The sequence below is a fragment of the Rhopalosiphum padi genome, chromosome 2, assembly GCF_020882245.1.
Source record: "Rhopalosiphum padi isolate XX-2018 chromosome 2, ASM2088224v1, whole genome shotgun sequence".
In the NCBI taxonomy this organism is placed as follows: domain Eukaryota; kingdom Metazoa; phylum Arthropoda; class Insecta; order Hemiptera; family Aphididae; genus Rhopalosiphum; species Rhopalosiphum padi.
Window position 1 is genome coordinate 86,604,616 of NC_083598.1, and position 15,739 is coordinate 86,620,354.

General features: G+C 41.1%; 1 protein-coding gene across 2 annotated transcripts in view; it reads right to left on the reverse strand.

Annotated features, from left to right (window-relative positions):
• The window catches only part of LOC132920172 (homeobox protein caupolican-like), a 64,516-nt gene that overhangs the window by 3,582 nt on the left and 45,195 nt on the right, over positions 1-15,739 (reverse strand). For both annotated transcript variants that reach the window (XM_060982342.1, XM_060982344.1), the window contains exons 3-7: positions 7,015-7,127; positions 5,080-5,423; positions 2,229-2,562; positions 1,159-1,656; positions 547-666 (exon numbers count right to left, since the gene is read on the reverse strand). In XM_060982342.1, coding sequence (XP_060838325.1) covers positions 573-666; positions 1,159-1,656; positions 2,229-2,562; positions 5,080-5,423; positions 7,015-7,127 — 1,383 coding nt within the window. In that variant the 3' untranslated portion in view covers positions 547-572. The remainder of the gene's footprint in view (positions 1-546; positions 667-1,158; positions 1,657-2,228; positions 2,563-5,079; positions 5,424-7,014; positions 7,128-15,739) is intronic.

Consider the following 15,739-nt stretch of genomic DNA (forward strand, 5'->3'; position numbering starts at 1 on the left):
ACCGAGCATGTATGAATGTAAAGTACGTGTACAAATAACTCTTCTATTTTGTTAAGGGTCATTTTCAAAGACGTTTAATGTGTTTATTTATTTTTTTGTCAGTCAAACACATTGATCTACAAATCATACAACGAATTTCGACCAAAAGGATTATTATTTTTTTTTTTACCGATAATTATAAACATAGGTATACCTATTTAAAGTGTCATGAACGGAGCTCATCAAGCGATTCAGAAATATAACCATCACAAAATACGGCGAAAACACCGAAGTGCTATTTTTGAAATTACCCCCGAACCAAATAAAACCTTTTTCTTGTCTCGAAATCACCACATAAAAAAATTGTGAGTCTATACAGTTAAATAACGGATTTTCAATATATACATATAATTATATATCATTATGACCGTCGTGAACGCGCACTAATGCGCCCGCACATTCGTCGCCAAACGTTTTTATCGACGTACATCAACGATAATATTATCGTTGTTCGCATATTTTTTTTTTCGCCTTCCGCCGCAGAAATACACTGCGCTGTCAACGTACCCGAAAACGAAAATCGGCGGCGTAAATTACACGGGCGACACGAAACCGTTCATCTGTCTGTGCTGCTGTTGTTGGTGTTGTTGCTGGTGCGGCGGCTGTTGATGCGGTTGTTGCGAAGGCCTGTAAAACGTATACGAACGTATAATATTATATTGAATTTTTACTCAATTCGATACGTCACATCCAGCGGATTATTATTGTTTTATAACGTACACCGTCGAGGTACACGCCTACACGTGCAGTGTCCGTCTTAACGACGCACGGCGAGTTTGCGTTCAGCAGAACCGATTTTGCGATGTCAGTCAACTCAATTTACGGTATTTAAAATACATTTCTAAGCGAGTCGTGAGCATTTTTGCGTTTTATTATTTCACACACACACACACACACGTAACTCGCTAAAAAAACCGTTAAAACGCCGTAAAAAACTGACGGTAAATACCATAAATCAATTGGACCGCATATTAATAAAGTTAACAACACAAAATCGGTCTTACTCAACGCTGACTAACACCGCGCAGTGGGTGTAACGTTTTCTCGTCCGCTGAGCCGATGTTTTTATAGTATTATTATTATTATTATTATTATTAGGTATGTGTTGCGGACACTCACGTCTTGTAAAACGGTTTGAACGCCGTGCTCGCGTCGTTGGCCGCGACCGCCATCTGATGGTTGTTGTTGTTAGTGTTCGTGTTGTTGTTGTTGTTGTGTTGGTTGAGCGCTACGTGCTGTTGATGATATTGCTGCTGCTGTTGCTGCTGCTGCACCTCTTGGGCCGACCTGACCACGTCGTGCTGCTGCTGCTGCTGCTGTTGCTGGAGCGGCGGCACGTGTTGCCGGTGGTGATAGTTGTTGTGCTGCTGTTGCTGCTGGTGCTGCTGCTGGTGATGGTACCCGTTGTAAGCGCCCTGATGGCCGCCGAACTGCTGTTGTTGTTGTTGCTGCTGTTGACCGGAAGAGGCGGACAGCGGTAACTTCATGTTGGGCGGGGTCTGCGGTGGCGTGTCGGTCTGCACGTCCGGATATCCGGCCATTTGCTGGGCCGACGACGACGACGAATTACTGTTGCCGCCATTGTAACCACTGCCGTAAAACCCGTTGGCGCCGTACCTGTGCACAGAAATACGGGTAAAACGGTCAAAGTCATAAAAAAATATAAATTTCAGTATATACATCGTAATAAATAACAGCATATAATATACTCTATGCACGCGGTTTCGGAATCGTGAATCGCATCACGTCTACCGCGATTCGTCGTAGTAATAATTATCGTTTATCCGACCTAAGTATAAAATGTAATGAAACCACCGCACAAGACATAATATGTTGTAATACGTCTCGTGCAGTGACGGAGAAAAGAGGTTTAAAACATTGAAAGTCATCGTCGTGGGTGACGAGACGGTCCCGTTAAATTCACAACAGATACGCTGATAATGTGATGTGCTCGAGCGTAAATCTATTAAATATACGTCGTATGGTAAGTACGCGTGGTCGAGTCACGTTAACTAGGGCTTCGAGGGGAATGAATTCGTATATATAATATGAAATCGAGCTCTAAATGCAGTGTTTAAGTGGCGTTTTCGATGGACGGGGGAAAAACGCCGAGTTTTGTGTGGGGGGGGGGGGGTATTTTGAGCTAGACTTCCGTTCAGACGTCCTATATGTCGTCGCGCTTCGCTTACCTGGAGTACGACGACCCGGACGGTGACAGCGACGAGCTGTTGGGCATGGTGAAACCGGGTGACGCCAGGCTCGGACTGATGACGTTCGGCCACTGGTGGCCGGGCGGCGGGGTCTTGGACGCGGCGGTGTCGGCCAGCGACCATATTTTCGGCTTGGTGGGCGGCAACGGTATACCGCAGTCCTGGTGGTGATCGTCTTGCATGACGTGGTGGTGGTGCACCTTCATGTGATGCATCTGATCGGGGTGGTACAGGTGCTGAAGCATCGGTTTGCGGTCGTCGTCGCCGTCAGACATGACGCCTTGGCCGCCCATCATGTGATCGCCGTGACCATCTGATATTTCGCACAAAAAAAAAATAAAATTATTTTATTGCGATCATTTCGTTGGGAGAGAAAGCCGGCAGATCGGGTTCCGGCGTTTCGACCGGCAACTCGATATCGCCGCGAGGCCGAGTCGCGGGAAACGACTCGATGTTAGTGTCGGAAGTACGGTGTCCAGTCGCAGGATTTAAAGCAAAACCTAAACATTCGATTTCCTACGATCATGTCGTTCATGTAATAACTCTCCGAGCAAGAATATTGGCTTTGAGATGATGTAATGATGATGTACACTTTACGGTCGCTCGAAATTATAGTTTACGAGATTTCGGATCACCCGACTCATCCCTCCTCCATCCACTGCGGGTTCGGTTAATATAATTAATTTGTTTTTAGTGATTACTTTATGTGTGTTATACATATTGAGATATTAGCGAAATGGTTTACGAAAGTTTAACTCACGTTTCGTCGTGATCGACGCCTCTTCTCTATATGTTCTGTACGGTCAGACACTCATCTCAACGACTCATGCACACACACACACACACACACACACACACACACACACCAACCGCAGCGCGTGAAATCGACGAGATCCTCACTGCGGGAAAATCCTACGCGAATAACGCGGTCACACCGTATAATATACATGTATAAGTCAACGGACACAATAATTCTAGTCGGAACACACGCGTACACCGTTGTCATAATAACATAATATTATGCAAAACACATAATATAGTCACCCCGTCCTAAATATATAACACGACGCGTAACGACTGTACCTACACTACGCGTCGTATTATTTGCTATGTGCCCGTGAGCGCGTAAAAGAAAATCTCGCGGATAAAAAACACCGTCGACTCGCACAATCGGCGGAGACAACTCACACACACACACACACACACACACGCACACATGTATATTGTAATATTGTACTATCGCGGTCGAAATAATAATAATAAAATATATATATATATATAATAGGAATTTTCACGACTCGCGTGTATTGTTTATACTATTACTACGTACTCTATTATCTCGGCAGACACACGTTTAGGGACGCGTATATAAACACACAACACACACACACATATATATTATTATTATATTTATATTGTGTGTGTTCGGCGTGTGAGCGGCGTGTAATTGCGCGGATATGCAAATTTCGTACACTGCACACGTATATATATATATATGTTACAATAATATACACATACGCGCTCACGAATCGACACCGGCCGGCAGCAGCAGCAGCAGCAGCATCCGCTCTGCCGGAATAGCTGATGCTGCAGCCGCGGCGGCGGTGGCGGCGCGCATAATATCTACCGTATTTTAATACGGTCGCGCGCGTCCAATTCACACGGCGCGGCCGCGTACGTTATTATATATTGTATGTATACATACTCGTATACGATATACGACTCATGACATCTTTATAAATAAATAAATATATATATATATATAATAACAACACACTGCGGGTACACGAGAAGAAACCTGGAATAAATTACCTTACGCGATCGCGTGTGCTTGTGTGCGAGGCGTATTTATTTTTTCAACACGCGGTCTCCTCCGGGTGTGAAACGGATCGCGCCGCCGCGACGATCGTGACCGGGAGATGGCCGAGATAAAGGCGAAAGCCCTACCGTTTCGAGTGTGTGCGCGCACAATACTCGTATACTGTACGTCCATGAATAAAATACGATATACATATTATTATTATTATTATTATTATATACACGCTGTGCGCGTACATATATATGTACGGCGGACAGCGGCGCGAGAGGGCTGTATACAAATGGGCACGTCCCGGAGGCGACAATGATTCATCCGTCCGGGGACGGCGAGTAAATGGCTCTACTCCGGAGTTCCCGCGAGAGACGACCCCGTCGCCACGGTTTTAAACGGAGCACACAACACAATAATATTATATATGGAATATTATTACAGTATATATACATATAATTGTTATATTACCATGTGGTCCCCTCGCAAACGCCCGCATTATATACGTATATTATTATGGGATTGTCGTTATATATGGAAAAAATAAAATAAAAATACTTTTCGTTAATAGCTCCGAAATGGTAATACGCCCGACCGCCGCACTTGGTCTCTCTTCCTCGCGTCCTCTCACGCTCTCTCTCTCTCTCTCTCGCACTTACCCTGTCCGCGCGCACACATTAACCGTTTAGGGTGCGCGACCGTATAAAAGCTCTTAGATAATTTTCGACGAATAAACGCGTATACGCAAAGGGTCGTCTGCACTCACACAAGTGTAATATTCCACAAGTGTCATCCCCGTCCGATTGCGTATACGCGTCGCGCCGCGAGGGGACGTTCGCCAATTACGTAAATGCAGTACGTCGTTTTGCAGAGTTTTTTTTCGCACACATAAATAAATAATAAGAAAACACTAACTCGACAATAATATATTCGGGAGTTTAAGCGCAGACACTGCAGGACGAATATTATATACACGTATAAAATGTAAAATAGGTTGAGCGCCTAAATATCGGCGATACCTACCTTTTCTGACGTCCTTGTTGCAGTGTTTCTCGTCGCCCATCAGCATGTCGTCCTTGTCCTTGTCCTCGCATTCGGACGACCCGGCGTCGTCGTCGTCATCGTCGTCCGTCTTGTTCTTGGGCTCCCACGTCATCTTGTTCTCCTTCTTCAGCCGTCTCCGGGCGTTGGCGAACCACGTGCTCACCTGCGTGAGCGTCATCTTTGTGATGATGGCCAGCATGATCTTCTCGCCCTTGGTCGGGTACGGATTCTTCTTGTGCTCGTTCAGCCACGACTTGAGCGTGGCCGTCGACTCCCGGGTGGCGTTCTTCCGCCTGGCCGCCAAGTCGTATCCCGCGCTGTACCTGCGTAACACACGGAAACGGACGTCCGGTCAGACACACGATGCAAAATATGGCACGCGCGTATATTATTATATGTGGGAAACGGACGTCGAGAGACAATATTATATTGTACGGACGGAGAGGACGCACCGTCCTGCGGTCGAGGGGACCTGGATCGCGCGCGCGCGCAACACAGAAGATTTATGATCAATACCGGTTAGATTTATGCATCTATACGCGCTTGACCCCGCACCGGGACATCTATACGCGTGTGTGTACGGGTAAGACGCGTAATTTATGCTCGTCGACGACGACGACCACTATACGACCACGACGGGCGCATATATGATATTCGTCTGTGCGCACACACGCGCGAGCGCTTTTATTATTATTATTATTATTATTATTATTGTTTCTCCGCTGTCTCTGCCTGCCTCTGCGCCGTCTTTTCGAATAAAAAAATAAATTATTTTTTTCGTGCGCCTCCCCGCCCCCGCCCCTTTCTCGAACTGCGCACCCGGTCCGACGAGTATCCCGCCGGGTTGTCACAACATGTCATCCGCGCGAGTGTATTATATCATATAATATAACGTTTTGAATAATAACAACGCCTAATTTGTATAATCTCGCCCGACAGAGACGCGGCGCCGTGTGCTGCGAGAGAAAAATACAGAGTGTGAGACGCACAGCGTATAGACTACTGCAGTGATGCTGTGAGAGATCCGTCGAGGGGCGCAGAAGAGACCTGTATACGGGAGAGCAGAAGTCCATTAAGTCTTCGCGCCTACAATCAATGACTGAAAGCTCGCTACGCGTGTACGATATATACGTATACGCAGCAACAAAAGCTCTGGGGATTATTATTGTCTTATATATATATATATATATATATGTACGATAACAATATATAATGACCAGAGAGGGGGAGAAGAGTATCAGAGATGATCGGTAAGCGCAAACAACACAACCCCGCGGTTCGGAATATATATATATATATATACATCTTCTGCTGCTGTTTATACCTGCGGATTTTATTATGTAATAGCAAAGTCTCCGCGTCGCTGACGACTAAAATGTTATACATATTGTATTATATATAATAATGTACAAACAATAAAAACGCGAAAACGGGTAAACGGAATAGAAATAATAATAATAATAATAATAAATCAATGCCCTTTGAGTTTAGTCGAGAATTCCGCGGCATCAGCGATCGTGTTTTCTCTCTATATATGGCCTCGGTATAACCGGTGCGTGACGGCGGTGGCGCCGGGTAATCGATATTATCGCCGACCGGCCATTTTGTCTTGGGTAGTAGTACGGTATTAGTAGTAGTAATAGTATAGTATTAGTACCATAACTATAGTAACTAGTAACCATACTATAACTCTATACGTATAATAAAAGTATTATTTTAGTGCCATTGCCTTTTATTGCTGCGCTCACATTATAATCGCCATGCAGAATACCATCATGATCAACTCGCGTATGTTCGACACCGAAATATTAGCAGTCGACGCCGATGTCATCGGGGAGGCGGTTTGAAACGAATTCAAGTCGAAGTGCGTAAAGGGGCGAATAATAAAATATGAAAATAAACACTACTGCTCACCCGTAAGCGGCCAGAGTGGAGTCGTAATGATAGTAGCCGGTGGACGGTTGCAGACTGGCGCTGGACCACATGTCCGACGATCCCGTAGAATCTTTCAGTCCGTACGGGTTGCTCTGCAAAAATAAAAAATAAAAATCAATAAAGCGAACGAAAAAAAGTTAGACGTACGAGCAATTTTTCTTTTTGCTCGGCACAATATATTTATTCATAATACGACGACGACGACGACAACGGCTATGACTATACGAAACGTGCGCGCAAGTTTTTTCAAACACGCGGACACGACAATCAGGTTAGGTCGAGTCTATAAATCGACGATTCCGTATATAAGGCGGCTTATAATAATGTATATGAAAAACTGGTCGAGAGGTAATCCCCCCGTTTGTGTATACACAATTTGCCCAGGAGGTCCGACCCATCAACGTCATAAGGTTGCTGCGTGCTGCATTATTATTATTATTATTGTCGTTGTTATATTGTCGTCTATATGTCAGAACGAGCGGGGTATGTGACTATGTGACAAGCGGCGGTGGCGTTTCGGGAGATCCAGCGATCAATCTATTTTAAATGTACCGAGTACCTACGTCATGTTATATAATAATATATATCGGAGCAAAGTCGAAACTTTATTTCGGCCGCGGTCTACTATCACGAGAATTATTAATCTAGAATACAATAAAAACCAGCCGTGGCGGAGTCGCGTAGACACACGACGCTATACGGATTCAAAATTGAAATTAAAAAAAAAAACAGGTTATTCGTAGATCAAAATTAGTTTGTAATTTTTTATTTAATAGAACGATATAATTGTATAATATGCTAAACCGCAGAAAACGTTTTTACGAATTCGGAACAGGTTTTGCCTCCTACTTCGTCCGTTAATAATATATTAGTTATATTTATTAATGTATTATATTATACGCGCATAGGCTGTGGCTCACAAGTTTATTTGTTTTACGATCATTTATTTTTTTAATTGATACACATCGATAACAATTTATATGCGTATCTATATAGATAGATGCCCGATCTAATTGTTTTTTACCTTTATCCTATACGTACATAATAAATAATGATCAATCACTGGCCTATAGTCTCCGGTTTTTACATTATATTATGGTTTTGTGCGCCACGTAGATCGCCGAAGTCAAGACGATAAAATATATATGTACTGTACACTCGATTAATAATATATTACGGCAAAGCTGTTAAAATATTAGTTGAACATTTTATTTTTTATTTATACAGATAGATCGTCGATATGATATAACCGTGAGTTTAATAGTTGAGGCACACATACATACATACACACGCGGACGTATTATTGAGTTTGACGTAACTTGATACACGGTCGTAAAGTGAATGATCTCGGAAAACGATTTCACGCCACACATATAAATCGACAAACTCGCAGACTAATAACGACATTATACGGATACTTGCCACTCGTATCGATTAATAATACTGCTGCGCCGCTGTGTTCGTATATTGTCTTATTGTGTACACAGCCATTCAGCCATACAGGAACCTACTCGTGATTTTTTATTCCCGTCCTCCTTATAACATTAATAATCGCGTTTAACGAATTCCTGTTAAACGTTTTTGTTTTGTTTTTTGTGTCTCCAACCGTATCATATGAAGGAAGTATATGCAGCTACTTATGTATAAACTATTGGTTAACGGCATATACAAATATATTAAAATACAATTTAACATATATATAGTTACTACTGTTATCAAAAAATTAGACTATTATTGTTTCTACAATTATCACACGTTAAAGTAGGTATAGGTCCGTATAATACATTTTAGTATTTTCGATGATTTGGAAGTAATAAATTCTGTATCGTCTGTGCCGGACTCCATAAGCAATTTTACACCTTTTAAACGTCACTCGAACGTCGAAATCGTCATATTATACAAATACAATACATTATTATGCATGATATAAGCACTAAATATATAGATCGAATAAATATTTGATTGAAACAACACGACGGCAACCTATCGTTGTCGTCAAAAGCTTTTCACGCGTGTACACAATAATATTGTACGCAATTTAATATATTATACATTATATTATAATATATATACGCGAGTATATATATATATATATACATAAACGAGCAAGTGCGTTCAGTCACGTAGTCAATAATAATATTTCGCGATTTTTTTTTCCCATCGACCGACCGTATTATATAGTATTATATTAAATATTATCTATATCATATTAATATAATCGCGTTTGGAATTTAATCGGAGGGAAGCTCGCGCGTAATACGTATATAACACTCACACACACGCGTATATTATATTCGCGGATGGAGACGCACAAGACACTGCAGCAGCGTGTGTACATATTATATTATTATTATACACAGTGTTTAATGAAGTAATACGATTTTAATAACCGGTTTAACGGGCGGGTGTATATACCGCGGTATATAGACGACGACACGGAGAGGGTGTGCGCGAGTGTGGGTGTGTGCAAATATTTGGTCTGGCAGCAGCAGCAGCTGGGTCAGGCGTGGTGAAGCTTATTCCTATCGTGCGCCGGGGTTAAGTGTTAGATACGGCTCCCCGGGGATCGGCGGCAGCGTCGGCGGCGGCGACGGCGGGGCGTTAAGAAGCCACCCTGTGGGATATACGCTTTTAATATTAAATATATATAGCGCCGCGATGTGCAGCACCCTCGGAGGAATTTCACGGCTTCCCGGTTTTAGCTGCGCGCGTATATATTATTATTAGATGTATATATACGCGCATATAATGTATAATGGCGGAGGGGGATGACGACCCGTCGGCGACGAGCCCCGCGCGCATGTATATATTGAAATTTATCGACGTCGACGATATAATATACAGTCATAATAAGTAGATAGGTATACGTTGTTACTGTAATGATATAACATTTATTTTTATAGAATATAAGTCTTGCGGCGCGTGATGATGTGAAATTTTGTTCGTCGACAACTGACCATCGCCATAGACAGTGTATATAGGAGGATTGATTCGGACGAAATGCATCAAAATGTACTTTACTGATGTCCGCGACGAATAACAAATGCATACTACCTAATCTGTACGGCAGTTCATGGGGGAAAACTTTTTAGCGCGAGTATAATCATTAAAAATTACTTTTTAATATTTTATCATAGTTCATAAATTTAATACATAATACATATTAAAATAATCATCCTTATTATCAGTAATCGGAGTTCACCTCGTTTAATGTAATGTATATCGTCATACATATAATAATAAAAAAGAAAATATTCTACAATAATAAAAACCTTATGTAGGTACACATATAATGCGTTTCATAATACATATATATATATTTAATTTAATGCAAAAGTACTACTAAAATTTATTTTAGTTTAGAATTAAATAGAAATATTTTACTTTAGTTTTAATAAAAACTCTAAGTAGAAAGTGGCATTAAAAAAAACGATTTATTCGAAAATATTGTAATGTCATTTTTGATGATATATTGGCATTGTTACAAACGAATTCGCTAAAAATTATAGGTATGCTACTTTATTCTAATATACTTGGATCAGGAAATCACTCTTTCTAAATAGTATTATTAAAACAAAACAATATAACGTTATTCGCATCGCTTATTCAAAAGAGTTGAGCGTTATTGCTATAACTTTCAACCGTGCTGACTATTGTATGTTTCTATATAAATAATACACACTCAATATATAGCTATATAGCTAATTCATCAGAAATTATGATGGGCACTTCAGTAGGTATTAACGATTGTTTTATGGCAACGAATAACAACGTTCAATATATGACATTATAATTTATAGGAACCGACGACGTTACGCATCGTTGTCGCGTTAAAACACGAAAAGAACAACAAAAAATAAAAAAATAAAATAAAATACAATATATCGAAACAAGGTTTATCTTACAGAAACATCGCTTCGTTTATGAGCGGTGGTGGCCGGAAATCCGGTGGGAAATTATGTCCGCCAGTTCCCATAAATATGGAATTTATTCGGGAAGAGTTTTTTTTTTATTTTATCTACGTCACATCTAGTCCTGCCGATTTTTACCAAACGTACGTCGTCGTACTCGGATAAATAGTCGTCTCAGTCCGCTAAACGAACGCCTGCAGCACTTTCATATAAACGCAAAATATAACAATGTATACATATATATAATGTAAAATATATATATCACATTGTATATACGATGAAAGCTCGGTCGGATGTCCAACGCCGCGCGCCACTATAAAAGAGACCCGTCGCGCGCGCCAAACACGGTTTAGCTTTATCCAAGTCGTTATTTTTCGACGTGCGCATACCCCTTTTTCAACCCCATCTCTGCGTGTCCCCCAAGAGCTCTGACGTCGGATTTTGCTCATACATACCTACTTTATATCCTCTCTCTCTCACACACACACACACATTATACACACCTATGTACATATATATATTATATAGACATTCTGAAAGCGTTCTCACGTCCTTCACTATAAATTTCGACGTTGTATATAATATATATGCGTGTATATATATCGGGAAACGCTTTGAATTTATGCGCGGTGGTGGGCTTTTAACGTTACCGCCACCGCCGCCGGGGAAATCGCTACACGAATTTATATACACACACACACATATATATATATCGGCACACGATGTGGTGTTTGGGAAATCGCACCTGTTTGTCGGTGGAGTGGTTTATCGCGTGGTGTTAATGGCCCCGCGCGTTTGTCCCGTGGGGTGATCAATCGCCGAGAGATTGGAAAATGTAAGCGGAAATAAAAACTATTCCCAAACACCACCAAAATCCACTTTTACGCTCAAAAAAAAAAAATTGAACGCCAATGTATCAATGTATACATAATATATGTATTATATCATAAAAGCATTGAGCGATTTGTATCATAAGACAGCTGACTTCAGTGCTCATATAAGATCGGCTCTTTTGAAGTATAAGTAAATGATCGCGTATATTTTATTTTATTTACAAAATATATATTGTGTATGGATACCATACATATTAACTATTAAATTGCGTGATTTCGGTGGAGGGTGCGCAAACGGCCTTGGAACACGACAACGAAATAAAATACTATGGGTACATAAAGTATAATATATTATGTACACGTTATGTATTTTCGACTGGAAAATATTTTACTCACATTTTATTAACACGAATATTGAATAATATAAAAATAGACGTATCAAATATGCACCGAAAATAAAACGAATGCGTAAATGTAATATGTATTATAGTAATGCGAACTGTTTCGATGCAAACGAGAGATCTCAGATCTTGTTCGAACGGATATTCGAGTAGGTCCACCGTCACACGCCACACACTAAATCGATCATTGACTGTAATAATAATAACGAGTAAAATTAGGAATAAATAAACAACAAAACGGTATACTATTATTCTATAAACCATAAATCATAGTATACCTGCGACTCGAACGATACGGCGACTGTATAAGTGATAATAATAATAAACCACACACGATACTGCGTGGTATCGGTATGGTATATTATAGTATACAATTTTATACATCCGATGCGTATGACATGGAACGAGTTTCGCGGCGTGTACTAATAATAAACCTATATATGTATATAAATTATGTGTAGATATTATATATAGAGGTACTACGTAAATGGAAATTCGTTTTGCGCGACGTGTTTTGACTGTTTAGAGCAAAAAAAAAAAAATTCTTTCCAGACAACTATATTATCTCTAGTACATATACACGAGTACGTCTATTAAACAGCGGCAGTATTACGCATCGTAGCCATTGCAGGCCGCGCGGAGAATGGCGAAGAAACTTTCCGCGAGTAATCACCGCTCGCTCCGCAGACATAAGATATAGTCATCCGTCGTTGCGTCTATTGTTTGTTTTCTCTCTCTCTCTCTCTCTCACTGTTTTTCTACCACTTTTTCATTACTGTTATTGTGTTGTTATCATTATTTTTGCACTCGTCTACAATTAGTGTCAGTTGTAAAACAAGAAATAATATAATATACCGACATTTAATACGCGATGTTATTATATTATTATGTAAAACACGGCCGCTACAATGGTCGACGTCGTCGCCGCCGCGCATGAGTTATGATGGTGGTGGAAGTAAGTAGAAACGAAGGGTTTGAACGGGGGGGGGGGCTGTTCGGTGAGGGTGTGTCAGGATTACGTTGGGGGGGAGGCACACCATTAAAGTCGACAACAGGTCAATACGTTGTGGGAACTCGTATTACGGCTTGTTATGTGTGTGCGTGCGTACACGATTGTCCCGTGCGTTGGAAGAAAACGAGAAGAAGAAGAAGAAGAAGAAGAAGAAAAAGATAGTAATACATTTATATATATTATATTGTGGCGCCAAACTTAGTCTGAACAATGTTACACTATGCGTGCGCGTGTGCGTGCGTATAAATGTATTTTTCCCGCTTTCAAATTCTCTCTCCGGGCCGTCAGCGCGCGCGACTAATACCTTTTATTCCTTCAGGATCGTGCCCGGCCGGTCAGTGCGTATAGTGCAGAGCGGCGCGGAGTGTATAAAAATATAAATCCCTTCTACGGCCGAGTGTAAATCCGTTGCCGTGTACGTGACTGGAAATCGTGACGAAGGGCGTGAGATCGTGTATGTATGCGTATGTGTGTGCGCGAGCGCTGCGGCCGTGTATATCGCATAATATGTATACCGCATATTTCCGGAAGACTCACCTACTACACTCAAAAGCTCTGCGCCCGGTCAACTCGAAAGGTCAATTCCATTTTTCCCCCTCATCACATAATTTATAGACGTTTTTCGCGGACACGGTCCTGTATGCCAGTCGTATATAATGTGAGGGTGCAAAATACGCGCTGTACATATTATTATACTCCATTCATAGTTATACTGCAAGGGCATAGTATAAATGCTCTCTATACCTTTATATATATTATATAATTGTGTTATTATTGTTGACCGACGTGACGTATTGAATACCAGACCACGAATGCAATAATAGATTTATAAATACGTATAGTCTTTTGAGAGACGCAAAACGTTTTCAATTAAAAGCTATTATGTCAACCTGATTTTTCATAACAATCGGTGAATAATATTTTACGGTAGTAAAAATCAATTTGTAATTTTTATTTAATTCGTTATAATTATTGCCAGTTCTATATTTAAATAAAAATATCGAACAAGAAATTATGTATACCCCACAGGAGGCAATGGTACCGCAATTATTGGAGTTTTGTCCTTCAAAAAAAAAAAAAAAAAATTAGTCCTTAAATTGCAGTAACCTAATTTAATTCCGTATAATATTTTACTAAAACGCATAATAATAAACAATTCCTACACAGTCTGAGACGAATAAAAAACATTCAATAACAATTTTCTACCTTGCATAGATAATTAGGGCTCGGCGTGTAAGTTACACAAAATATCCGTCGCGTCATCGCGCACACAACGGTTAAGTGTATTAGTGTATTATTATTTTCGACGTCATCGCACGCGTATAGACACGGTAGCGCATACAATAATAATACGTGTCAGTGGGATAACGTATCAATCAACTGCATACGAGCGCACGTTATATACACACCCATTACCGTCTCACTCGCGCTCTCTCGCTCACTCTCCCACCCATTCCCTCACACTGCGCGCGTGTGTGTATAAACTCATTGATATAAAAGATGCTCGTGTTTATATTCATCAATCCACCCCTCGTATATATACGGTTATTTTTCACGCGGCGGCGGCGGCGTTTACTACCCTCTTTATACTCGATCGCGTATATATATAAAGTCATAAGCTTCTCTCTTTATTTATTTTTTCGCTCCCCCAAAAAGGCTCTCTCGGTGCTGCCGCCGTCAATTTTCCGCTCGTTAATGAAGCCTCCGCCCAGGCAGTTGCGGTTCTCTCGTGCGCGCATACACACACGTTTGTGTGCGCGAACGAGTAGGGTGTATATATAGGGTAGTATCGTAGAAGTGGTGTATACATATACATACTGCGCGTATACAAAGAGAGAGGCGCACAGCACAACAGTTCGCGAAATCACCGCCACCGCACTCTCCTCCGCCCGTCGATAAATCACGTCCCACGCCGATTTCTACCCCCTGTAGTACCGGAGACGGCGGTAGATGGGCGTCATCCCTCTCTACGGTTAACCGGAGGCTGTGGCGGCAGCGGATTGATTTATGAACGTTGCACTTCGCGCGCGCCAAAGCTTCTTCTCTCGCCGCCGCCGCCGCCGTTGGAGTTTATATATACACGCGACCCAATCATATATATATAATATAGTAGCAGTAGACCTTTGCGCGTGTAAAGGCTTTTTATTTCTGAGCGCACCCCAAATAATCGAATATAATTGATACTGGATTATATGGGCGACTTGACTTATGGGCTCGCGTTAAAAGGGCCATTAAAGAAAAAAAAGATACTTCTGAAAAAACTGAGATCCATTGCATGAAATCACCGAACAATGACGTGTCTTTGTGCGACGCGGAGCATAACCATGACAAATTCAAAATACGTGAAACCTAATTCATATTAACTTAACAACGACGTTGTATGTATACATAAAAGATTGCTGATAATATACCTATAGTATTAGACTATTGAAATAGGTGCGAAAACATATTTTCTTTTTAAAAAGTTAATTTTAAAACACCTACATCTGCTCGTCCAAATTATAATCTTTAAAACGGGTGATGCTATATACAATTTCTGCAAGTCTG